Genomic DNA, 27,656 nt, shown 5'->3' on the forward strand with positions numbered 1-27,656 from the left:
TCTCAGTGATGGAACTGGTCAATTTGTCCACAAACCTTTACTGAGCGCTTATTATGTGCCAGGCACTGTGCTAAGCACTCGGGATGCAAATAAAGGCACAAACATGGTCCTTGCCCTCAGAGAACTCCCATTCCAAAGGAAGAGACAGTGTGCATACGAACGTGTACGTAGCTGCTATAGACAGTGCAAACATGTGGGGACCTCAGAGGGAAGGCACCAGAAGGATGCCAGCAAGACTGTGAGCTTGGGTGACTGCGAGGATGGCAATGCCCTTCCCAGAAATAGTAAAGCTGGGAAGAGGGGAGGGTTTGGGTAGAAAGATAATGAGCTTTGTTTTGGACCTGTTCAGTCGAGATGTCTATAGGATATTAGCCAACAGACTGTTAGTGAATCAAGACTGGAGGACAGCAGAGATGTCAGGACTGGACAAACAGAGCTGAGACCCATGTGCATACAGAGGACATTGAACACCTTGAACTGGAGACCAGGAACTCAGGACAGCCCATTCCTCTGTCTTCAATGCTATGAGACTTATCCAAGGACATAAAGAGAGTGAAGGAGATGGAGATTTGAAGGTCATAAAGCCATGGCCAAGTGTAAAAGTCTCCTTGGATTCAGAGTAATAACCACGAAAGCACTGGAAAGCTTAGTATTCTGCCTTTAAATCCAATGATGTCTCCAAATCTGAAAGGAAAAGTCATCAAAACCTCTCATTCTAAAGGTTCTACTCTTACAGAGGGCAACTACATGCAACAGCGGATAGAGTGCCAGACCTGGAGTCAGGAAGACATGAGTTCAAATCCAACCTCAGACATTTACTACTTATGACCCTGGGCAAGTCACTTCACCCTGTTTGCCTCAGTTTCCTCATTTGTAAAATGAGCTGGAGAAGGAAATGGCAAACCACCCCAGTATCTCTACCAAGAGAACCTTAAACGAGGTCACCAAGAGTCAGAGATGACTGAAACTCCTGAACAACTCTTAGAGAATGAGATCAGTGTCACAGAACAAGGAGGTGGTGAGGTCAGGCTGGGGAGTATTTCTGAAGGGGAGAGATGACAGGTGTTTTGTAATGCTGAGGATGAAAAACTGGGGGCAAAGTATGCAAGCCAAACTGTTGGGAATTTGTTTTACCCATACCATCTGAGGGGAGCCAGAGGGAACTTTAGCACATCCCAAACAGGATTTGCCTTGAGCATTCCACCTTTATTGTTAAATGGGAATCTTGATGTACAACTCTTTAATCCTGGAGTCTTTCTGTTCTTTAGGGTGAGTTTTTGATGTCCAAGGAGTGTTGTTTTCTGCTTAATTGGCCCTCTTGAGAATGATGAAAAGGTTGGAAATTCAGCGCTCCTTAACTAATCCCAAATGTTTGATTCAAACCCTGGTTTGGATCAGTGCCATTGACGAGAGTATGCATTGACTGCAGTGTGCCGGAAAGAGCTGGGCCGTCAGGAGACCTGGGCTCCAAATGAAGCCCAGATCCTAGCTGTGTGACCTCCAGAAAATCCCTTCCCCTTTCTGGGTCTCAGTTTCTGTGTCTGTCAAACCAGGGGATCAGCCTAGCTTCTTCAAGGTATCTCCCACCTCTATAATTCTATATCCCACATTCCAAAGTCTTTACCAGGCTCCAACATTCTTTGTCTTAAGCTTCCTTTCAGCTGCTATGCTGTGCTTTAAATCCTAAGATTCTTCAATTTCTAACTATCCATGTTCTAGGATCTATTCTAATTCTCACCTTTTAGATTCTAAGATTCTTCCCTGTTTGGACATTCTATGTCCTAAGGCACCTCTCCAGCTTTCTTCAAGGCTCAGCTCACACACTTCATCTTAGGGAAAGGACACATGTCCTGATCCCCCAAGTTTTCAGGATCTCTCCCTGCTCCTCAAATTAGCGCGTAGATATAGATATGAACATTCACATATGGAAGCTCCTCTATCATAGGTTGTATTCCTGCTCTCAGCCCCAACAGAAGGCAGGGTCCTGGAGGACAGGGACCCCAAGAGAGTCTCTTAGACTGGATCGAACGTTGTTGACAAGTGTCACCAGTTCTACCTCCCTGACCTCCCTCCCCTCTAGATCTCAATTGGACCACTCCAACAGTCTCCAAACCCTCCCCTCTGGACTGTGCAGAGTGGCTGAAATGTTCCCAGGCACGTGTCTGACCAGGTCACTCCGCTGCTCTAGAAGTTCCAGTCCCTCTTGTCTCTAGGGTCAAATACAAAGTCCTCTTTTTGGCATTTCGAGCCCTTTCTAAGGTGGTGCTTGCCTCTTACCAGCCAGTTCACACACTTCCCTTTTATGCACTCTACAATCCAGACAATCCCTCATGCATGATGGTCCATCTCTGTGAACTGGCATAAATTCTCCCCCATGGACACTCTCTCCTCACCCCTGCCCCTTAGAATCCCTGTGGTCCTTCAAAGCTCAGCTCAAAAACTCCCTCCTTCACTGACCCCCTTTCTGGCCCTCCCCCAATTCCTCTGTACCCTGTGTTCTTTGTATATAGAGGCTGTCCCAAAAGTCTCAGTGTCATTTTAAGTCTTAATAAGCTTAAAAATGCACCAAGTCTTTTGGGACATTCTGTATGTTGTGTCTATGCCTATGTTTTTTCTGTTTCTCCCCAAAAGAACGTAAGTTACTTAAGGGAGAGCCATTTTGTTTGTGTCTTTATATGCCCAGCTTGGTAATTATAGATAGTAGATGCTTAATATATGCTTGCTGATTGAATGAAGAGTATTACCATAATTTCAGTGAGAGGTGATAAGAGCTTGAACTGAAATGGTAGGGGCATGAAGGTGGGGGTAGGGAATCTCTATGTGGAGGTGGAACTGATCCTTGGCAATGAATTGAATGTTGGGGCCCTGGAGTGGGGGAGGAAGGCAAGAAAGAATGAAAAACAATTCTAGACAATCCCTGGGAATGCAGTGATGCTCTTCACAGAACAGAGAAAGCAAGAGGGGGCAGGTGGAGAGGGAAGGGTGCTGAGTTCTGATTTGGACATGTTGAATTTGGGGCCTCGGTAGGCCGTCCAGGAGCAGATGTCCTGTAGGCAAGTAGAGATTCAGGACTGAACCTTAGGGAAGAGATTCGAACTGGATATATAGATATGGGAGTCATCAGCATAAAGGTGATAATCGAGTCTATTGGAGTTGATGAGAGAGCACTAAGAGAAAGGATATAGGGAAAAAAGAAGTCAGCCTAAGACAGCTGTAGAGTGACAGATCTTGTGAAAATGACCTCTAGTGTGTCTCCTGAGATGCCTTGCATGTCATTTGCTATTAGTCGGATAGATGAATGCATGCCTCACCTACAGATAGAAAGTTTAAGCCAATCCTAGCTAACCTTCTCCTTTTTGGGAGCAGAGAACATTGCCAAGTTACAAAAAGTTGCTTTACTTTTTTCCTAAAATGTTTTTGTTTCATCTTGAGTTTCTCACACACATACACATTTATGTCTCCACAGAACTCCATTCAAGTCTTATGACTTCTCATAGCATTCAAGGATGGGGAACCTGTGGCCTCAAGGCCACATGTGGCCCTCTAGGTCCTCAAGTGTGGCCCTTTGACTGAATCCAAACTTCACAGAACAAATCACCTTAATAAAATGATTCCACATGTGGCTTCAAGGCTGCAGGTTCTCCACCCAAGGCTCTGCCATCAGAACATGATGCTAAGCTAAAAAAGGCTTCAAGGGTGGGCCCAGGGATGGAGTGTGTGTTTTCTGTCTGAGGACAGGCCTAGCTAGGTCTCTGCTCTGTTCCAGGCTGGGCCCACCTCCTATGACTTCCACAGACTCCTCTCATTGACTCTCCTTACCCCTGACCTCACCCTCTCATTCCTCCTCCACTGAGGGAACCCAGAACTTGTTCAAGGCTTTTCTCTGCCTTCTAAAACCAGTGCCACATGGGGATCATTTCTTAGCTCTTCAGGGTAAATTCCAGATTGCCCCACTGAGGGTTCTCTTAGTCCAGTAGTAATTAGAACATGCATGGGCATGGATAAAAGGAAACAGAACCCCATCTAGCTAGCACCGTGATCCTATTATGGTCTGTGCTGACTATACCCAGTGCTGGAGATGCAGAGATGAAACAGCGACCACCACCACACAGTCCCCACCGTCAAGGACTTTATATTCTACTGGCAGGATCAGACACATAAACAGACAAGCACTCATTCATCCAAAGAGGACAAAAAGGTTAAACTAAGTATCGACTTTTTTCCAAATGAGCATGACTTTTGTTGAATTTTTCCATTTTTTAACATTTATCTCCAAACAGTCATTCTTACTGAATGAGACTGTGAGCCAAGAAGATCAGGTGGTGATAGATGCCACCAATGACTTTCTTTTGTTTGTCACTCACAGAGCCTGGCACATACCAAGCCTCTAACAAAGTCCTGTGACAGCTGGAGCTCTCCCCATGTGGATGCCTCCGTGTAGCTCTCTAGAGCAGCGGCTTGCCCAACATGGGCCAAGGACTTTGTCTATTCTTGGCTAATGCAACACAATGACTCTCCTACACTCTAAAATGCACAATCTTTTAAGAACAGATCCCAGACTCTGAAGCTTGGCTCGGCTCCATGACCACCGTTAAAGAGAGGCAATTGGGCACAGCAGAAAGAGTCAGGGCCTGGAATAGTTGGAGTTTGAAGTCCACCTCTGGACTCCAATTAGCTCGGTAACCTCTTGTGAGCCTTAACTTCATCTGTAAAACAAGGCTTATAATTCTTATAGTACTCCCAAGCTCAAAGGGCTGTTGGGAGTCTCAAACAAGGTCAGGTAAAGTGCTTTACAAACTTTTAAATGTTACATAAAAGCCCACTATGGTTATTATTTCAGGCAGGTCACTGAGAGTGGCAGAATAGTTTTCTACTCCATGTAGATAGTTCATGGCCCTTTTCAAAATGACCTTTGTTAGCTATCAGTAGGGAAATTCCAATTCCTCCCCTCCCCATCCCCACAGTGAAGAGCAAATAGGACCAACATATTGGGGGTGACTTCAAAACAAGAGACAGTGGTGAGGAAGGAGGGACAGGTTGTGTTTTTTATCCCAATGACTATGTCCCCTTCAAACGAACAACTGCTGAGACTTTTGGGGGACTTTGCTTTGGAAACTGTCTTCAGTTCGTTTCATTCTGTTCAATTCCAGGAATGTTTATTAAACACCAGGAACATTTGTTAAACATGTGCTCGTGGCTGGAAGAGGTACAAAGATGAAAAAGCCTCTCATCTCTAGGAGATCGCTGTTTAATGGGGGATAGGGCACATGCAGAGATTGAGTATCATGAAGGTAGAATGGACCATGGTAAAGAAGAGATCTAGACAAAGTGCTCCAGGAAAATCTGGGGAGGGAAAGCACGCTTTCAGTTTGGAAGGCCAGGAAAGCGTTTATGGAGAAGGAAGAAAGACATTTCCATTGGTAGAGATGAAGTGGATGTGGAGACCAGGTATGGGAATGGTCTTTATGAATGGACAGAAGCTGGAGATGATAGACAAGACTGAGGAACAAGTAATGACCCTATTTCACTCATTCATGATGTTCTGGAGAGAGAACCCTGTGAAATAAGGTTGGAAAAGTCAGCAAGATCCAGAACATGGAGGGCTTTGAATGACAAGTTCAGGGAATCTCAACACTGGAAGCAAATCTTCCTCCTCGAGGAGTGGGTTTGATTTGGGGAAACAGTCAAAAGTCATCGGGACCCAAGTCTGGGGAATAAGCTGGATGAGCACATGGGCACGTTTGCTTAAAAACCAGCGACACTGCTGTGTCCACACATGGTAGGAAGAGTTCTCATTTCCAAATATTTCAGGTTTACAAAGCGTTTCTCTCCTGATAGACCTCCCTGTAAGGTTGGCATTATTACAACAACTTTGCAGATGAGGAAACAGGCTCAGAGAGGTCGCCAGCTAGCAAGTGCCTGATCGAGGAAGTAAATGCAGCCTTCTTCTCTGCATCTGTCACTTTCCCCTGCAGCAGGCTGCCATCTAGTCAGAAGACAGGAGACAACAAGAAGATTGCTCTGCCGGCCACCCCTTGCCCTCTTCTGCCCTTCCTCCCCTCCCTGCCCCCACCTTGGTGCCTCCTGCCTTCCGAACATCGGCATTTTATTAACTGCCTTGCCCAGTAAGAGTGCTTCTTAACCTTCTGCCTAAGCCCAAACCCTGCTCCATTTGGGTTCCCGGAATCGGCTGGAGTTTACGCAAACATGCTTCTGTGGGGCTGTCTCCCCAGTCAGCCACATCCGGGATTCTCTGATACTGAGCAATGATGGCTCTGCACAGGTTTCCCCGGCTGATGAGGAATGATGGGAACTGTCAGAAGCACTGAGTGATCCCAGATAAAGCCAAAGAGATTCACGGGACTGTTGACCCAATCCCAGCACTCACATATTGGTGGGAATCAGGTTAGCACCCTCAGATCAGAAAACCCAGATTATGAACCTCTTGCCTCTGTAACTGGACTTGGCAATGTATCTTTCTGACTTATTAGCAATAATCTTACCAGGCTAAAAATTCATGGGACTCTCCCAGAGGAGGGTTGAGGAGAAGGAGAGTGAGTTTGAATATAGCCTGGCCCCCTCCTCCCTTTCCTGTCTTCTTACACCTTCCTCTGCAACACGTATTCTTCAACTCAGTGACACTGGCCCCCTGGCTGTGCCACAAACAAGAGCCTCCACCTCCCCGCCCCAGGCATTTTCTCTGGTTGTGTGGGGATGCTTGGTGCTCACCAAGCTTAGCTCTTTTAATGTTCTTTTTGAAGACAGTCTTCATTCCCAGCAGCCTTGGCCACTTCCATTTCCTGACACCAGACCACCTTTGGTACAGTGGAAAGAGCTGTGCCTCTGAAGACAAAGGTCCTGGATTCAAATCCTCATCAGATGATGCTGCCTGAGTGACCTGAGCAAGGCATTCTGCCTCCCTGTGCCTCAGTGTCCTACTCTGTTAAAAAGGAGGTGAGCCCCTTGCAGGCCCAAAGCGGACCCCTATGATCCATACTCTTGCATGGCTGACTTTGCATTGAATTCACTGTGTGCCAGTGTATGCCCTCCCTGCCTTCTTGTCGGGGATTTCCTGGATGCTGCCATCTCTTCCCCAAGGGCTGAATCATAAGCTGCAGGTGCCATCATTAGGGATGTTCTCTTGTCCTCCTCATGACAACTGCAAGTCAGATGACAGAAAGCACCATAAAACTGTGCTTTTTGTCATGTGGGCAGATGATGCTGATGGTTGCAGCCTCTTTATCTCCTTCTCTGCCAACCTGTGCACAGTCCTCCCACTTAGCTACAATGCCTCTGTGTATTCCCATCATTGACAGTGAGACAGTCAAGGCTTCAGTTCCACCAGAAGCACGTTAATTAAGTCCCTGAACAAGGATCAAACATGACAGGTACCAAGCATTGTTAGTGTTTGTAGACTGTCTACAAGATGTGGGATCTTTGAGCTCTTTCACCCCCTTCCTGACACTCCACTATCATCACCATAAACGTTAAAGGCAACATTCATTCATGGTGACCACTCAGGGCTGTGTATTTTTATCTGTTCATGGATTTCTAACACCAAGGAGTGGACTACGTAGTGACCAGTCATCCAGTGGGGAGCCCTTCTGTACTTGGCTGGAATGATCATCGATAGTCTGCCCCCAGGCCTATACTCAAGGCTTCTCTAGCCTGGCAGGAACTGCCAGAACTTTCAAAATGCCAAGGCCAGTCACTGCCAGGACAAGGTATAGGATCAGAAGAGGACTTTTATGAGACAGAGAGAGAAGAGGGAGAGAGGTGAGGTGAGGGGGAGAGAGTCAAAGAAAGAGGGAAAGGGACAAGGAAGAGACAGAGAGAAGGACAAAAAAGAGACAGAGACAGAGGCAATCAGACAGATGGATGGAGGGAGGGATGGAGAGGGAGAGAGAGAGTAGTTAAAGTTATAAGAATAGATGAGTTTTCCAAAGAAATGTGGAGAAAAACATGTTGCTAATTAAGAATATTCACAATTTATATTCAAGAATTTTCATAGAAAATTAGACAAATCCTGGAGTTTGGGGTTTGTCTATTTTTGTTTGTAGCTAACAGAAGTAAATTTCAGAAAAAATAGGGAATTTGTCTGTAGCAGCTATGAATTCTTTCCTTCTTCAGTTTCCTCTATGGCTTCCTTGTCTTCCTTCAAGTCTCAGTGAAAATCCCACTTTGGGCAGAAAGTCTTTCTCTGTCTTGCTAGTAACTACACTTCTCTGTGATGATCTCCTATTTGTTCTGCAGGTATCTTGTCTTTATGCAGTTTTTTGCACGTTGTCTCCTTCGTTAGATTGTGAGCTCCCCGAGGGCAGGGACTTTTTTTTACCTTTCTTTGTGTCCTCAGCTTTTGGCACTCTGCCTGGCATAAAATGACTTCAATCTTTGCTGACTTAGTAACTGTGTGAAAGATGAATTGGAGAGGGGAGAATCCTAGTCACAGAGACAGATCACACCCACTGGGGCCTGCATTGGACTAGAGCCTCCTTGAGGGGAGATTCAAAGGAAGAAGACAAAATTACAGCCTCAGAGTTAGGAGGGACCTCAAAGGTCATCAAGCCCAACCCCCACCTGAACAAGAATCTCCCTACACTCTGTCCTTTGAGTGGCCAACCCTACGATGGCAAATTGTTGTAGCACATGGAAGCTGCAGGCACCCCTTCTCAGCCTACATGTGGCTGGGGGTTCTTCCCTCTATTGAATTTGTACCCTGGAGTCTGTTTCTCCCCTTCCCTCCTCAGTATCAGGAAGGGCTGGACTAAGTCAATCTCAGAAGCCTTTTCCAGCTCTTCATACTGATGCAGGATCCTTCCCTGCTGTAATCCTGCAACCCCACTTCAGAATTTACAGTCTCTCCTATTCACTTTAATCTTTTTAGATTTGTCACATAGTTCCAGCCTACCAAGATCTTTTGGGACCCCAGTTCTTCACCTTCCCAGCTAGACTATTATCCCCAGAGTGGTTACACAGGCTGAAGGTGCTGCACACCCCAGATTTTGGACAAGGCTGAGACCTGGTCAGAAGAGAGGGATCTGACACAGTCTCAGATAAGTCAGCTGCCCAAGTGAAGTGTGATTTCTCCAGGCTGATCCAGAGTAGGCTTCAATCCTACCAGATGAGAGGAGCATTAGTCAGATTAGTTCTGGGAGCCACTTCAAAGGGACTGGGCAGGACAGTCACACTGGCCACTCCAGATGAGTTTGGCAGGTAAGAACAGAGTGAATGAGTCCTCTAATCTCTTGTTTCTAAGGTCCCTCAGCTATCCAAAGTACACAGCTTTGCTAGGCTTTCTGGAGGAGGCCGAGGCTCAGGCAGGTGAAGGCAGGTCCTTGCAGTGTCCTTCTCTATCTTATCTTCCTTCTTTGATCTTTGCAATTTCCTAATTAAGCCTGAGCCACAGATGCTAATCTGCCACACCTGCATTTACAGGAACAAATTCATAGTTTCATTGAGTTATGCAGGACCCTCTGCCACAACAAGATCCAGGAGGGGCCTTGGGGGCAGGGGAGGGAGAGATATTCGGATTAACTCTTAGTACAATTCCTGCATAACATGGTCCCTCCAAAGTCAGCCTGATTCCTGGACAAGTCCTCATATTGGCTACTGATAATATGGTCCTTAAAGCCACACCCAAAGGTCACTCTTTGCTCCTTAGACTAGGCCACCCATCAATAACACCTGAAAATATACCGGTACCCTTATAAAACCAACCTGGCTTTTCATTCTTATTCCATGATATTTCACTGGATCGACAATCTCATTGGTGTGAGCAAGCCCTTATGGAATGCAGATCAAAAACCTTTCTGTGTCTTCTTGGCCTGTGTGTTTTCCATCAGTTCCCTATAAAAGGTCTACCCAATGCACCAGAGACCTTCCTCTTCTTCTCTTCATATCTCACTGGTACTAGGAAACCTTGGTCTGCCCATCAGTTGTCATCCTTCACTCCTGCAACAGGAAGGAGTCCCCCCCTTTTCTGGTTCTTGACAATGAGGCAGCATGGTCAAGTAATGAGACAGCCCAGGGGGACTTGGAGTCATGAAGATCTGGGTTCACTGCCACTTCTGCTACTTGCTCCTATATATAAATAATTATCTGCATGTCAGTTAATAATAATCTGTATTAATAATAATACATATGTCTTTTATGCTATTTCTCAAGTGCAAATCATTAAGATTTCTAAGGATAATCATAACAAAATTCAAAACGGCTTAGTGGTAGTAGCAGCAGTAGCAGAAACCATCATGATGACAAGAGCAGTAAGAAGTAGTGTGGGTACGGAGGGATAGAGAATTTCCCTATGACTCAGGAAGGCTGGATTCCATATATTACATATATATACATATATATATATATATATATATATATATATATATATATAGAGAGAGAGAGAGAGAGAGAGAGAGAGAGAGAGAGAGAGGAGATAGGAGATGGGGAAGGGAGGGAGAGAGAGAGAGAGATAGAGATAGAGAGAGAGAGAGAGAGAGAGAGAGAGAGAGAGAGAGAGAGAGAGAAAACAATGAGAAAGCATCTCACTCAACCCTCTCTTTTTTTTAAAAAAAATGGTCATTGATATCTTTGGTTTTTCTATCATTTTCCTTTCCAAAGATAGCACCCTCCCCCATAACCACCCTTTGTAACAAAGACTAAAACAAGAAAGGGAACAAAGCAGCCCGGCACACTAAGTGACATCTATGAAAGATTTCGTGCCCGTGTTTCCTCCACTTCTTCAAAGGGAGAGGACATGTATTTTCCCAACTCTTCCCCAGGACCAGGCTTGGTCATTATAACAAACACCACATTCCCCTTTGGTTTTTAGTTCTTCCCACTGACATTGCTGTAATCATTGTCTCTACTGTTTTCCTGATTCTCTTCCCTGCCCAGGCTTTTCTGGATCCCTTAAATCCATTCTTTCTTATGCCACAGTAATGCCCAAATACATCCGTGTTCCACAATTGTTCCACAATTGGTGTAGCCCATTCTCAGTCAATGAACATTTGCTTTGTTTCCAGTTATTTTCTTCAACAAAAAGCATTAGCATTTTGGCACATGTGGGATTTTTTATTTCTGTCTTTGAACTCCTTGGAGTATATGCCTAGCAGTAGGATTTCTGGATCAAACATGGACATTTTGGTCAGTTTCTAGCATAATTCTAAATTGCTTTTCAGAAGGTTACACCAAATCACAGCTTCACCAACAATGTTAGTGTGCCTATCTGTCTGTAGAACCGCCAGCGTTGATTATTCCCATCAGTTGGTGTGTTTGCCAATTTGTCTAGTAGCTCCAAGGTAAAACCAAAAGTTGCTTTCACGTGCATTTCCCTTACTATTAGTGATTCGGATCAATCTTTTCTATAGTTGTTAATAGTTTGTAATCCCTTTGAGAGCTGTTTGTTCATATCCTTTGATGACTTGTCCATTGGAAAATACTCTTGACTATATATTGTACAGTATTAATTACCTAAATATCTTGGTGGTCAGACTTTCATTAGATATTTGATGCAAAGATTTTTCTTCTCCCAACTGATACCTCTCCTTTTTTATCCTAGCTGCATCGAATAAGAAGGATGCTGACTTGTGAGTGATTTAGTGGCTGTAGAGACAGGATGTTATTTGGAATGAGTGAGTGAATGAATGAGTAGGTGAGTGCATTAAATGCATTTAAGCCCCTACTCTGTGCCAGGCATTGTACTGACAGCATGCTATTTGACATACAAGGAGCATTTGACTTGAGTTAGTTCAGTGACTGCCAGGTGAATGTCCAGGAAGTCTTGGAAGTCTGGGAAGCCTGAGATAATGGTGCTCAATGTTGGTCTTAGATTTCAGAATCACCAATATCAGACCAAGAAGGAGTCTTAGAGACCATCTCATCCAACCCTCTCATTTGACAAATGGGGTAATGGAAACCCCAAGAGGCGGAAGTGTTTTGCCCAGGGTGACCCAGCTCATGAGGATTCCAGTAGAAGGACTTTTCTGTGTTCATGGCCAGGGGTCCTTTCCACTACACCCTAGTGACCACTTCTCTTGGGAGCGGGGAGCTTTTCACAGGAGTCTCTTTGGGCTCAGGGTTGAATCTTAGGCTCTTCCATACCCACACATAGTGTATACCAAGACTGAAAGCAAATGGTGATGAAGCTGTGAAGTCAGATTCCATTCTGAGCAGCCTGTCTTATTTGTTCCAGGTTGCCAAAATATGGGGGTCAGGGAATTGGACAACCTAACCCAGGTCTGAATTCACCACAGCTTGGGAGGGAAGATTGGCCTGTTCTTATTCATTTCTCCACCCATTCTATGAAGGGCATCTGGGCCCAGGGCATTCTACAAGGGATTCCTGCAGTTGGTAGAGGTGTTGGACAACGTGACCTCTGAGACTCTAGGAGTCCGTGATTCTCTTTAAGTTACAGAGAGGTCAGTTTGGGCTCAATATAAGGAAGGATTTCCTAATAATTAAAGAAAGGAAGAGAATAAGCACTTATATGGTGCCCCATATGTGCCAGGCACTGTGCTAAGTTTACAACTATCCTCTCACTTGATTCTCACAACAACCCTACAAGGTATATCTCATTATTATCTCTGGTGTACAGTGGAGGAAACTGAGGCAAATAGAGGTCAAGTGGCTTGCCCAGGGTCACACAGCTAGTATGTGTCTGAAGCTGGATTTGAATTTAGGTTTTACTCACTCTAGGTCCACCACTCTGTGCCCTATGGCACCCCCCACCCCAGCTGCCTATTTAGAGCTGTCAAACAGTAGAATAATCTGCTTCTAAAGGAGATTCATTCCCTGCCACTCCCTAGAAGATGCTGAGCTGTTCAAACACTGCATATTTTAATGGAAACAGCTCTGGTCTACAAGAGTACAGAAATTCGATTCAAGGCTCAGCTATTTATTAGCTGCAGAACTGTGGGCAAATCCCTTCATGTCTCTAAGAATATATTTTCTAATCTAGAACATGGGGTTGTGATACTTACGTTTCCTACCTCACATGGTTGCTGTGAGGAAAATGCTTTGGAAACCCACAAAGGCTATAGAAGTAGAAGCTGGAGACCAAGCATTGGTCCAGAACGCTTGGAAGGAGCCACTTGCTGCCTCTGCCACTTGAGGCCCCTACCAGCTCTCCATTCTGGGACTATAAGTTTCAGAGTCAGATTTTGACCAATTAGGGCTGTCCAACAATGGAATTCTCTGCCTTATAAGGGAATGAGCTCCATGAAGCCAGCAGTGTAGAGTGGAACTAAGAAGCTTTAACTCAGGTCCTGGCTCCAACCATCCAGGAGACTCTGGCAAGCATGTCCTCTCACTGGGCCTCTGTTTCCTCACCTGTGACACAAGAACAATACGTCCACTACTTGCATCTGAAGGGCTTTGTGAACATTTAAGAAGTACGTCAATGGTATTTATGCAGAGACTGGATGGATGGTGATTTGTCAAGGTCACAGAAGAGACCCCTGCTTCAGTCCAGTGCTAACATTCTGGATCTACCATCATAAAGTGAGTCTGTGACAAAGCCCCAATTACCAACTCCCAGCCTCTAGCTAGCCATGACAATAATCCCAGATGATGATCCCACTGGATACAGATGATTCAGAGGCAAGGTATGAGAATGGCAGGAGGAAGGAAGACTCTCCAGGCAAGGACTATATAAAGGAGAAGAAAAGCTTTGGGAGGAGATGCTCACTGTCTTCAGAGATCTAAAGGACTCTCTTCTGGGAGGGGGATTGGACTTAATCTGTCTGATCTCAGATTACAGAATTAAGAGCAATGGAAGAAAGTTTCTGAGTGGCAGATGATGGCTAAATTTAAGGAACAACTTCCTAAAAATAAGAGCTGTACCAAAGTAGAATGAGATGTCCCTGGAGACAGCTGAGGGATGCTAGGGAGGTGATCCTTGCTTGGAGGGCAACTAGGTGCCCTCTGAGGTCCCTACAACTCTGAGACTGTACAAACGGCCTCCTTCAGGGCTCTGCTTTGGGACAGTCCTGGCCACAGAACTCCCTCAGTTATATAAAAAGGTTGGAGAATCAGCAGGAACAAGAAAACTAGATCTGGCGTCCTAAGACTTGGTTGCTAGTTCCAAGTCTATTATCATGCAAATGACTATGGTCAAGTCACCAGGGAACTCTGAGCCTTAGTTTCCTCCCCTGTAAAATGAGAGGCTTGGACTAGACAACCCCTAAAGTTTGTTCCTTCCAGCTCTGAAATCCTATGGTTAAATCATGCAAATAGGAACTGGGGCACCTCCCTTTCCCCGCAACCTTCCCTCCTCCTTTTCCTCCAAGAAGAATGATTTGTTATTTTACATGCCTCCTACAGAACAATATTTATAGCCATGGAAAGAAAAACAGTTGGGAAAGGTGGGGAGAGTATGGAATTTATGCAAACCAATTGTAGCCTGAAAAGGCTAGGGGCCAAGTGTTTTCCTGTGAAATGCCCCATTCTCTGTCTTCTCCACTGAGGGAAAACATTTTCCTCCTCTCTGTCAGTGCTGCAACAGCCAATGGAAAGAAACAGAGGAAGGTGGTTCAGGACTCTGGGTCGTTCCAAATGTTTTCACAGTTAGTGGTTGCATCCTGTACATTTCAGAAGGTCCAAGTTTCAGAAGAAAGTCCCAACACAGACATCCTACAGTGTTTGGCTAAGAAGACCTTGCTGACTACAGAGCAGAACCAAAAAGGTAGCAAACCATGACAGGAAAGATAATAGCAGCTTACACCACACTTTATGGTTTTAAATCACTTCAGTATCATAGTATTGAATCCTCCCAATGATTCTGTGAAACAAGTAACTCTGGGAATGTTATTCTACAAATGAAAAAATAGAGGTTCACAAACTCAGAGTTAGAAGTGACCTCTTAGGTCCTCTGGCCCAAACTTGAACAGAAATCCCCTCTTCAAAATCCTCAGGCAGAGGCAGTGTGGCTGTCGGCTAGAGCAAGGAACCTGGGATCCAGGAAAATCTGGGTTTGAGCCCTACCTCTGCCACTCCTGGGCAGGTTAGGAAGCTGTGAGAGCTGCCCAGTGAGAAGTGATGAGGGACCACCTAGCCCAGAGTAGTGGAGGAGAGGGAGAGATGTAGTGCCAGAACACAATTCAGGTCAAAGTCAGAGGAGCGGGAGGATGGGGATTAGCTGGACATAAGAGTAGAACTCGAGCCATAACTTGTACTAAGTGTCTACTGTATGGAGAGCATGGTTGATGACATAGAGTTCAAGGGCTAGTTCAGTATACTAACCCTAATTCTGAGTTACAATTCACAGTATCAATACACTAAAACATGCAACGTGCCATGTGAAATCTCAGGGGAGAGGTCATCAATGACCTGGTAATAGAGATGATGGAGAAGGCCTCCTGGAGAAGTCTTTGATTTGGACTTAAAAAGAAGAATAAGAATTCAGCAGGTGAAGCCTCCCCTAAACATATTGATCTGTCTGTGTGTCTTCTGTCTCCTTCAGTTTCTGTTTCTTCTCTCTCCCTCCCTCTTTAACTTCCCTAACTCTTTCTCTTTCTCTCCCCCCCCCCTTTACTTCCCCTCTGGCTTTTCTTTTCTACCCCATTTCTTTGGTTCTTGTTATGAGATCCTCTATTACTCTCTTTTTCAGGATGTCTCTTTTCTCCCTATACTGTAAGCTTCTTGAGGGCAGGGATCATTTCAGATTCCTCATATGTCTTCATCACAGGGCATAAATGCTAAATGAGACGTAATTTGATACAGGACAAAGAGCTGTGTCTAGAGGGCCACCTGGCAGCCACAGAAGGCGAAGGTTCTCCTGGGCTGCACTCTGCATTGGGACTAAAGTCACAAAGCAGGTGTCAGAAACCGTATTGAAGCTTGGCTTTCCTGATTCTAGGACCAACCCCCCTCCAGCACAGCCCTTCTCATCTTGTTGCTCTCTGGAGATTTTTGACACAGAGACTAGTTAACTTCATGACGTAGTATAGGCTGAAAATATGCCATGAACATACTCTTGTTCGATAATAATTTCATGAATGAATGAAGAAATACATTGCATCTAAATTACTTCTGCAGTGTCAGGGTTCCTCAACCCCTGATGCGGGAAGACCTGAAAAGATAGAAAAAGGTTCCAACGGGTAAGAGGCCGCTGACTTTGCGAGAGCTGGCGAACCCAGGCCAAGCTTTCTGCTTCGCCTCATCCTGGCTGAGTAGCTGTAGCCAGGTCACTTCCACTCTGAATGTCAGTCCCTTGCTCTGTATGATCAGGGTTTAGATAAGATGGTCTCTACAGTTCCTTCCAGCTTTGACATTCTGATTCTGAGTGACCCCTTCCTCCAACAAACACACCCAACACAAAGACAGACCCTGGAAGGAAAGAGGCCAAACTAACACCCACAGAAAGGGGGTGGCCATAAGATGGACAGGGGCTGACTTCCACTCAAAGAACACATCTGCAGTCTCAGCTCTCAGAGTACCGCTCAAAGGAGACTCTCCTAGAAAGCTGGGAAGGCTTTGAGTGCCTAAGTGATGAGAAAGGTCAGCCACAATCACCATTCCTTTCTGGTACTTCGGAAGACTAACTGGAACTGTGCCATGTTTCCCAGAGCTGCCAAGGGGCGGCAAAGCATGGGGCTCCTGCAAACATTTGCCTCTTCTAGTATTGGACAGTAGCTCCTTGTTAAGTGGAAGAGCTGAGCCTAGACCCCAGGTCTCTACAATCTCAGGCCAATATGCCTACACCACTACCCTGCTTCATCAGCAAAGCATACCATTAACTCTGGGACCCACAATCACTTCTTCCCAAGTCACTGCATTCTGGAGAAAGCAGAGAGGGCAGCAAAGTGTGGGTTCTATTCTGAACCACCGGGACTTGACTTTGTCATCTGTGAAAAGAAGGGCTTACGCTTGATGATCTTGGTGCCTGGAATGAGAGGCTGGAGGGCTGGAGGGCTGGTGCTGACCCCAGAGTGGGGATGGGGGAGGGGGAGGCACATTTCATGCACATCTGCTTCTTCTGTGAACTGACTTTTCCTCTCTGCTCCCTGTAGACATTGATGAGTGCCTGGTGAACAGTGGAGGCTGTGACCATTTCTGTAGGAACACAGTGGGCAGCTTTGAATGCAGCTGCCAGAAAGGCTATAAGCTGCTAACAGATGAACGGACCTGTCAAGGTAATTCTTTCTAAAACCTTCCTTCTATTAGATGTGCTGGTGACTTACACACTCCCCTGTGCCAGACCAGACTGAAGAGGGGCAGGGCTCTGCTTGGTAATGAATCAAAGAGACCTCAGAGGCCGTAAGATTTAGAACAAGCTGGGACCTTAGAGATCACCTAATCTAACCCCTTACTTCAGAGGACAAAACTGAGACCAAGAGAAAGGAAAGGACTTGGCGAAGGTCACCAACTGAGTGAAAGGCAGAACCATACTTAAACAGAGTCTTCCTGAGTCCTGGCCCCAGGCACAGACCACAGTATTGCAGCTTTGTGACACTGCTCCTCCTCACAACTGGCTTGGGACCTTGCAACAGCCTCCTAGGAGCGGTGGGAGCCCCATGGTTGTGGATGGCAGCCTGTCAGGGGAGAGGCTTTGGTTTTACAGCCTTTCTGCTACTTCCTGCCTCTGTGACCCAGGTCAGTCTCTGCCCTTCATTGGGATTCAGTTTCTTCACCTCTAAAATGAGAGATCCCTTCCAGGTTTAATCCTGAGAACATGACCCAGCTATTCTCCCCATTTCACATTTAAGAAGCTGACGGCTAGAGATGGGAGATGTTGGGTGTCATAGCATCCACTTCACAGGGGGTTTGGGGCAAGGACCAGAACAGACAGGATGTAGAAAGCTCTTGGCAGACCTTGAAGGGTGGCACATATGTCTCCTCTGAGCATGGTTCGTGATCCAATTTCTTTATGGTAGTGACTATAAGATTATCCTTAGAAGTCCTTGTCACTTGGCTCTGTGGTAATTAAGTGACTCACAGTGTGGGCTCTGAAGGTCTGAAGTTCGCCATGAGACCCTCCTTTACTCTCTCTGCCCCAGGAATAACAACTCAGACCCGAACACTTTGCAGAGTTCTTTGCATACCATTTGGTCCTTACAAAAAGGCTAAGAGGAAGAAGGCATGAAGTGCACAAGGTTATGGCACTTTAGAGGCAAAAGGACCCAGGGGTGGGGGTGGGGGTGGGGAATCTAGTCTGAGCTGTACTTAAGTTCAAAATTCTCCCCCCACATCCCTGCTCACAGACCTCCAGGCTCAACATTTCCAATTCCTCCAATTATTTCCTCAGGCTGGAGCCCTGCTTGAGGCCTGGCCCATTTTGGCTAGCCTTCCCCAGTGGCCATCGGCTCTATTCATGTCCTTCCTAAATTGTAACCCCAACTTAGGAGGGGAGTATGCTGTCAGGTGTGTTACAGAGTATATTCTTTTTCAAGTATATCCTGTACTAGGTGACTCGTAAGGACACAGACATCACTGGCATTCTTGGGTTCTGGGAAGACTCTCATGCTCTAGAAATCCATTGGCTTCATGTTTTACATTATCCTCATGCTTTTGGCTTGCCTCTATTTTCCTTCAAACCTTTGGGAAAAACCCAACCTTGCTCTTTAATGAATTAACAGAAAGAGGTATTTTCACCAATACCTAGGGTGGCATATTCTGCTCCAGAGTTAGAAGGGGCCCCTAGCCAATCAATTCTGAGATGTTAGCCTGTTAAGGAATGGGGACTATTATCTGTTCCCCAATTTCATCCTTCCTGGCATTCAAAGCCCTCCCCAGTCTGGATTCCTCCTACCTTCCCAGTCTCATTTTCTGTTACCCCATCACCTACTCTTCTGTTCCAGCCAAACTAGACTCCTGGCTATTCCTTGAGTCCAGCCTGCCATCTCCTAGTTAAATGCATTACTATAGCCCTCCCCAGCCCCATACTCTTCATCTCCACCTGTGGAAATCCTTCTCTTCCTTCAAGGCCCAGTTCTGATGTTCCTCTTTGAATTCTTCCTGGATCCCTCCTTCCATGAATCTTTTTCCTTTTTATTTTTTTTAAATTTTTAATTGAATTTATCATATGCTAAATCCCATTCTAATAAATTATTGTTGCCTGTGTTGTATCCATCCCTCTTCCCAGCCTATAACATCCTTGAAGGCAAGAACAAGATCTTACCTAAGTTCTACATTTCACTCAGTGTCTACCACAAAGCGCTGTGAAGTGTAAGCACTTAATGAGCATGATTGAATTGAAGTGAATTCAATTGCTTGAGTGCCACCTTCTCCATAAAGTCTTGTCTGATCCTCCCAGCTGAAAGTGATCCACCTTCTACAGATTTCCCTAGACCACCCAGTCTGGAGCCCTCCCCTACTTGTCTGTGTGCTTGTCCCATCTCTTCCCCTACTCACAGCACCCAGAAGAACCTAGAAGCTCCTTAGTGGTGGGCACTGGCGTGTGCCTAACCCACAGCCCTACACACAAGAAAGGTTCTGCCTGGCCACGGGATCGACCTCCCTCCCCTCACAGCTGTTCTCTGGTGGAAACCATCAGCCTCCTGCCCCGCTGCTGTTTTCTGACATCTCACTCTCCTCCTCTTTAACAGAAAGGGGTTAGCTTCAATCAGCTCAAGATGCGTTCCAGCCTTGAGTACTAAGAATTTACCTGCCTCAGGACAGCTGGTGAAACTGGCATTGATGATCTAAGATCACCACCTAGTGGCAGTAGATGCAGACCGGCTCACTAGGAAGGCTTTTTTCTCAAATCAATCCCTAGACATTGCCCTGACAACTGTCTTTGGCTTTTCATGAAATCAAAGGCTAGAAGGTCTCGGAAACACCATCTAATCCAACCCCTTCTTTTTACAGTTGGGGAAACAGAGGCCCAGAGATAGAAGGTCAGAACCAGAACTCAAAAAATCCCACACCATGCTGGCACTTTCTCCACAATGGCCTTAGAAACTAATGACATTTGGCATTGCACAAGGAAACCGTTCTGCTCACCACCTGGGCAAACTTGGGCAAGGCTCTTATCCTCAAGGATTTTCAATTTTCTCGATAAATGGAGAGAGAGATAGCTAGATGGATAGACAGATGACTAGGTAGATGGTAGAGGCATGTGTATAATATATATAGCCATAAATATAATTTACTTAGATTTTAGCCAAACTTTTGATCAAATATGTTATTCTATTCTTGTGGAAAAGATGGAGAGATATGGATCGGTTGTGTCAAACACCCACCACCTGCAACACTCCAGAGTGCGGCCCAACCCAGATTAAACTGGGGAATACTTCACAAACTGGGAACTTAATTAAACCTGGAAATACTTAACAAAATAAAAATACAACAAAGCCTAGGTAATATGACATTTTGCAACTAAACCAAGATGAACCAGCTCCAGGTATCCTTATATGCAGACCACACTGAACCACATGGTGATAAAATCAGATAGATTCAGAGGTGGTGGGATGACCAGAATAAAAAGTCAGCTGTTAACAATTTGACGTTTACATGGCAGGAGATCTTCAGGGGAGGGCCCCAGGGATTAGCCCCAAGCTGCTCCGTGACATTTTTATGAATGACTCAGATAAAGATATAGATGGCATACTCATCAAATTGGCCAGTGACAAAAGTTGGGGGTGAGGTGGGGGTAGGAGGGGGTAAGCTAACACACCAGATGGCAGTCAGGTTCCAAAAGGATCTTGACAAGCTACTAGGTAGGGATCACCAAGCAATAACCTCAGGGCCAAATCTTATTTATTGACTCGAGCTAAGACTGGTTTTTACATTTTAACACTTAGGTACAAAAAAAATCAGCTTTACACAGGAGGACTTGGATAGACATCAGTAGTTCTGAAAAAGATCTAGAGGTTTCAGTGGCCAGCAAGAGCTCAGTATGAATTAGCAGAGAGATGTGGCTGACCCAAAAGTTAACAGAATTTTGAGCTACATTAAGAGCAGAACTTCAGGCAAAATGGATGCAATATTCCCACTGAGCTCTGCCCTTGCCAGTCCTCATCTATAGTGTTTTTTCAGCTCTGGGTGCCAAGGCTTACAAAGAATGTTGAAAAGCTACAGTGTCCAGAAGAAGGCTATCATGATGGTGAAGGATCTTTGAAAATCTGTTGAAGGATCTGGGCATGATTAGCCTGGGGAAGAGAAGGCTCAGGGGGGATGTGACATTGAAACTATCTTCACATGTTTGAAGAGCTGTCACACGTAGTCGAGATTCAATTTGTTCTCTCTGCCCCTGAGGTGGGGGTGGGGGGCAGAATTGGGAGCAGTGGGGAGAAATAGCAAAGAGGAAACCTTAGGTGGGAGGTCAGAAAGAACTTTAGTATGATGAGAGCTGTCCAGCAGTGGAATTGCTTGCCTCTGGGGTCTGGATCACCCTCCTGGAAGGTCATTAAGTAGAGGCTGGACCATTTCTCAGGTGTGTTGAAATGGGATTCCTTTAGCGCATGAATTAAAATCAATGGTCCCCTTCTGACTTTCCAGTTCTGTGAGTGTGCAAAGGTCTCTCCCAGTTCTATGAGTGTGCAAAGGTCTCTTCCAGTTCCAAACCTATGGTTCTGTATTTCACAAGGAGTCTGAAATCTGGACAAATTTGGACAAGTGGCCTGGTTTTACGGTCTGCACTGCCACCTCGTGGCTGAATTCCTGAACATCTGGCCCAGTTCTGGTTAATTCAACACACTTAGGTGTCTATTATGTGCAAGCCAGTGTGGAAGAGATACGGGTAGGTGTGAAGGGCAGGATGTGAAGAAGGCTGGTTTCAGCTGGATAGAAAATGTTCCCAATAAGAAATGCTCAGCAATGGGTTGTCCAAGAAGGTGCCAATCTTTCTGTCATTGGGATTCTTCAAGCAGGGTGTAGATGGCATCTTGTTGGCCGGCCCCTTTTACTATTCCACTTAATCAGTCACATAGCTGCCAAAGGGATTTCCATAAAGTGCAAATCTTGCCATTCACCCCTCACCCAATAACCTTCAGTGGCTCCCTATTATCTCTGGAATCAAATATAAACTCTTCTGGGTGGCATTTAACCTCTTCACTGCCAGACCCTTCCTACACTTCCCATCTTCTTACACATTGCCCCCACCACAAATTGCAGTCTTGCCCTATTGGCCTCACGCGCAACCCCACCATTTCCTGTCCCCATATCTTTGCACTCACCATGCCTCATGGCTGGAAGGCTCTCCTTCCTCATTTCTACCTCTTGAAGTCCCTCATTTCCTTAAAAGCCAGCTCCAGCCCCACCAAGAAGTTTTTCCTGATCCCCCCAGCTACCAGTGCCCCCAGATTACCCTGTATTCATTTTGTGCATATTCTGTGTACACTTATATATGCACATGATTCCTCACCAATTCACATGTTAGCTTCATGATCTTCTTCAGGGATCTTCTTATTTTTGCATTGGTGTCCTCAGAACCTTAGCACAGTGGCTGGCATACAGTAGGTGTTTAATAGCTGCCTGTTGATTGATGGCTTATTAGCCATGAGAGGATTCCCTCTCAGGTACAGGCTAAACCAGGTAGCCTCAAGTCCCATCCTTCTCTGAGACTTGATGAGAACATGAGTATCTATGAAGTTGTCCTGTGGAAGAGGATTGGAACAATGGAGAAATGTTAGAAGGAAGCACGTGGCTGCTCAATAGAAGGACAAAGATGCCTGAGAGATGTCCAGCAGGGTTTTGGGCTGCCCCAGAGTGCCTTATCACTGGGGGCACTTCTTCAGGTGGGGTTCTGCCTGTCTGACTGATTCTGGGACGATGATTCTAAAGTCACGACCAATCTTTTCTCCCCTGCCCCCCAGATATAGACGAGTGTTCCTTCGAGAGGACCTGTGACCACACCTGCATCAACTCACCGGGCAGCTTCGAGTGCCTGTGTCACCGAGGCTACACTCTGTATGGCCTGACCCACTGCGGAGGTTTGGAGAGCTCCTTCTTTAGCAAGGGGGGCTGGGGGAGGGGGGCGCTGATCTTTTGGGAAGTGGGCAAGGTGACGGGAAACAAGCACTGGCCTCAAGGGGTAAAGAAAGTAAGCTGCAATTGAATAATATCAGAAAACAAATTTAAAAATTATAAGTTCAATTAATATCAGACAAGCCACTCCCTCTCTCTGGGCCTCAGTCTCTTTATCTGTAAAATGAAGATATTAGATTAAACAATCCCAAAATGTCCTTCCAGCTCCAGCATTGTTGGTTCTAAAGCCCTTTGTAGCTCTAATGTTCCATGTCCTATGTTGTAAGGTCCCCTTCCCATTCCAACAGTTCACAGTTCTATTTCAATGTTTCCTTCATGGTAATGTCAGTCAAAGTATTGAGGGAAGGCGGCAAGAGGAGCAGGTGAGTGGCAGGGCCAGACCCCCAAATAGATGGACAAATTGATTTGAAAGGCTCCAGGGAAGGTTCCTGGACCCAAAACAACTCCCTCACTGGCCAACAACAAGCCCTGAAAATTCACCATTCCTATTTTGGGTTAAGAAGTCTACCTACTGTTAATATGCAAATCCATTAAGTCATTAACAGAGGCCTTAGTGAGGTGTCTGTGATAAGGATCACTTTTCTGAGACAGATCACTTTTGGTTGAGAGAGTGATAGTTTCAAAGCACGCATGGTAGAGAATATAGACCCGAGGGCAAGGGAAAGGGAGGTAGGCAAAGGGCACAGTTATAACAACCACAACAAGAATAGCTCTCCTTTAAATGGCACTTGAAGATTTACAAAGTGCTTTCCTCCTAAGGATCCTGTAAGGCAGGTCAAGCAAACATTTTAATCCTCATTTTATGGTTGACGAAGCTAAGACCCTCAAGGGTTAAACAATTTTCTCGTGGTCACTAAGTGCCTAAAGGAGCCAAAATTCAAACTCAGACCTCTTGGCTCACGTCTAGAACCCTTTCTACTACATATAGCCAGTCCAAGGTCAGGTTTGTTTGTTTGGGGGGGGCGGTGAAGTCTACCCTAAGTTGATCTGAATTACCTGACACCTTTACCTCCTGCCCCTCACACCTCTCCAGCTCGGTGCTTTTACTGCTCCCCCCTCCACTCATCCTTCTGGGAGCCTATTCCAGGCACAGGAAGCCCAAAGGGTCTCCCTGTACCTACTGCTCTCTTGAGTCAGGGTAAATTGAGGAAGGCCTCAAGGGTCCTTTCTTCCTGAGCCCTCCCAGCCCTGTCATTATCTGTTTCCATGTCTCTATATCCTGTCTAAGCAAGGGCTCTTGGGCACTGAAGTGAAAAGCTGGCCAGTGGCCAAAGCCAGGCTCCCACAGCCTCCAAGAATGGATCATCTCCTTCTCCTAGATCTAACTGGGTTTCTAGGAAAGAGGCAAATCCATGAGCTCTAGAGCCTTCCTAGGGACTTTGGCTAGAGTTACAGCCTGTGACCAGATAATGAGCAAGGAACATGAAAAAATAAACCCACAAGTGGGTAAGGACATAGATCAAAGCTGTCTCTAGAGAACAGCCACATGAGGTTTGGCCCTCAGTACAAGACAGGGGAGAGGGGAAGAGGTATGAGGAGAGGGGTAAATGAAGAAGGCAATGGCAAGATGAAGGGGAGAAAGGCAAAGGGATTCCAACCAGCAGGTACCAAAAGAAGATTTGATGCTCACGTGGTCTACCTGGAAATCCTTGACACACACCGAAGCACCCCACCCCCGCCTTGAGCATATCTGGCACCAGAGAGGTGACAACGTTACCTACTGTGCTTAGCACAGTCCCTGGCACGTAGTAGGTGCTTCATAAATGTTTCTTGACTGTCTTTGCCATGCCAGACCACATGTGAATGTTGTGTCTGATTCTGGGTACCATATTTTAAGAAAGGCATAGAAAAGCTGGAGACTGTCCAGAGGAGGTGGCCAGGGTGGTGAGTGAGACAAGAGTCCAGATGAAGGAGGGACTGGGGCTCTTCAGCCTAGAGCAGAGAAGATCTACTTAAGGAGCGAGGCTAGATGTCACCAGCTGTCTGAACCACACACTGCCTTTGGAGGGAATGACACAGCAGGAGGGCTGCAGAGCGGAGGTGCAGAGGCCAGCTGCCCCAAAGTGAAATAGGCTGCCACTTCTCCATCACTGGAGGTCTTCAGCAGAAGCTGGCCAGCCACTGGTCAGTAAGTTGTAGAGTGGAATTCTATTCAGCTATGAGTGAAACGAGACAGTTGCTTTCAACTACGTAATCCCGTGATTCTGTGGCTTTCGATCCGATGTTCTTTCTCCCACAGCACTCAGTCACAAGTGTTGGAAAAGAATTTAGAGATCATCTAAGCCCTACCCCCTTAGTTTATAGATGGGGAAACTGAAGTCTGAGGAGGGCCCTAAGAGACTAAGATCTTAGCTCAGAGCCGAGACTTGTAGTCAGTCTCCAGGACCCTCAATCCACCTTTCATGATGGCTCCAACACAGGAAGAGTGAATATGGGCTTGTTCACCCAAACTCTAATTTACTCTAACCAGGGGCATCTCTCTTAAAGCTTGAGATGGGTGGTTGTAAGTCCAAAAAAGAGAGAGAAGAATTATGCTACAGACTGGAGCAAGGGGAGGGGAACTGTAGCCTCAGGGCCACATGAGGCTTTCTAGGTCCTCAGGTGCAGCCTTTTGACTGAGTCCAAGTTTTACAGAACAGATCCTTTTATGAAGGGGATTTGTTCTGTGTAGTTTGGATTTGGTCAAAGGGCTGCACTTGAGGACCTAGAGGACTACATGTGGCCTCGAGACCACAGGTTGCCCACCCCTGAAGTGTAATTTAAAAGTATAAAGCCATAATGGGTTTGAACCATATAATAGAGTATGATTTATTATGAGAAGCTAAGGCATTGGGGAGAGGAGAACCAGCGCTGTGCCTAAGAATTCTGGCATCTTGGGTAAATCAACTGGGGTTGGGGAGGGGATGGGAGGAGGGGGCAGGGAGTCTGCCTCCTGTGCAGTTGTGCTGGTTGAAGCCAGGGTGGGGAAGCAGGAAGGGATTTGGAGAATGAAACCAGGCACGAGAAAAAGGGGAGAAGACAGGGTTTGTAGAGGAGTGCCTCAGGCCCTCCCATGTCCTCTCCCTGGAACTAAGCCCTGGGGCTGGGGAGGGGAAAACATCCCCAACCTTTAAAGGCTGAGGCAGTTAGACATAGTGAATGGAGCTGGAGATCTTGACTTGATCTCATTCTGCCAAGTTAGTCAAGTCACTCCCTCTCTCAGGGCCAATGTCCTCCTGTGGGCTTGGACTCTATCATTTCCAGGGTCCCTTCCAGCTCTAAAATTCTGTGATCAACTTTTGCCATTTTGTGCGTATGTGTCATGTTGGGCCTTATTATGCTGTGCACCTCTGTGACTGTGTGTGATTGTGTGTGCGGCTGCAGGTGTGATGGTCAGACCGTAGCTGCTACGTTTGTGTGTGTGTGGCTATCATCTGGGGGTGTTCATGACTGTATAAGTTATCAGAGTGGCTTTGTGTTCCTAGAGGTATCTGTGGCTGGGTCTGTTCCATTTGCTTCAAGGAATACTAAATGTCTGTTGTATACAAGGTACTGTACCAAGTATACAAAGACCAAAATGAAATAATCCTTGCCTTCAAAAACCTTCCAGTCCCTTGGAATGGGAGTGTAGGAACAATGCGCTCTCAGGTCAGTGACTTTAAGGTAATTTGAGAGAAGACTAACTGAAGGGCTCTGGGAAGGCTTTATTTTAGCTAGAGATGGGCCTTGAGGTAGGAAAAGTGTTCTGTGGGTCCAGAAGGTGATGGGCTGAGGGTTGTTGTGTTTGTCCTTCCTTTTCGAAGAGGACCATGACATCAGGGAAATGATGGCTTGTAGTTGACTTTGATTTGAGTGAAGAAGGCCTACGCAAGGTCACAAGGTCATCAGCCTCACTTTCTTCTCCAGAGCCTTCTGGATCCAGTGACCTGATATTCATCAGGATGACTGGAGATGACCCAGGATGCATTGGGAGACCCTGGACCTTTAAGGCTCAGGCCTTTTCATGTACTCACTTAGAGTGAGGTAATGCCCATTCAGTGAATATGCCTCTTTAAGAAGTGAGTCAAGGGATGGCCCCTTTAATTAGAAAAAAAGAATCAAACTGGGAGGGGAAGACCCTCAGGGTTGCTGTTCCAAAGAGAAACAGTTGTCAATGACATTCACTCTAAGCCAGGAGGGCCCAAAATGCAGCCATTAAGTGGAGCTTAATAGGGACCCATTCATGAGCTTCTGGCAGGTTTAAGGTTTTGTGGAAGAAAGGAAGGAAGGAAGGAAGGAAGGAAGGAAGGAAGGAAGGAAGGAAGGAAGGAAGGAAGGAAGGAAGGAAGAAAGGAAGGAAGGAAGGAAGACTTACAAAGGCAGAAATACACGAGAAGGACCATTAAGTCTGAGGGAAAGCTCATCACCAGTTTTGTTGGAATGTAGATTTTGTGAAAGGGCATCAAATGAAATAAGCCAGGAAAGTGGGGTGGGAATCCAACAGGCAAGGCCTTTAAGCATGATTCCATGTGTCTGTCACCATGTCCATCTGATGAAGGGCAGCAGGCCGACATCGCTGCTGCATGGTGGGGTTTGTAAGACACTTTGAACACATGATCTCCACTGAGTCGTCACCATCCGCACAGTCTTAGGAGACACTCAGTCCTGGTAATATCCACCTCTTTTCACACATAAGAATGAAGGGACAGAGAGGAGGTGTGATTTGTCCAAGGGCACACAGCTAGTAAGGAACAATTAAGCATTCAACAAGTACTTACTAA

The 27,656-nt window shown here is 46.0% G+C and overlaps 1 protein-coding gene across 2 annotated transcripts in view; it reads left to right on the forward strand.

Moving 5' to 3' along the window:
* Positions 1-27,656, forward strand: part of SCUBE1 (signal peptide, CUB domain and EGF like domain containing 1) — a 258,064-nt gene that overhangs the window by 201,687 nt on the left and 28,721 nt on the right. For both annotated transcript variants that reach the window (XM_036761573.1, XM_036761572.1), the window contains 2 exons: positions 17,001-17,123; positions 22,746-22,862. In XM_036761573.1, the coding sequence (XP_036617468.1) occupies positions 17,001-17,123; positions 22,746-22,862 (240 nt within the window). The remainder of the gene's footprint in view (positions 1-17,000; positions 17,124-22,745; positions 22,863-27,656) is intronic.

The sequence above is a fragment of the Trichosurus vulpecula genome, chromosome 5 (genome assembly GCF_011100635.1).
Source record: "Trichosurus vulpecula isolate mTriVul1 chromosome 5, mTriVul1.pri, whole genome shotgun sequence".
In the NCBI taxonomy this organism is placed as follows: domain Eukaryota; kingdom Metazoa; phylum Chordata; class Mammalia; order Diprotodontia; family Phalangeridae; genus Trichosurus; species Trichosurus vulpecula.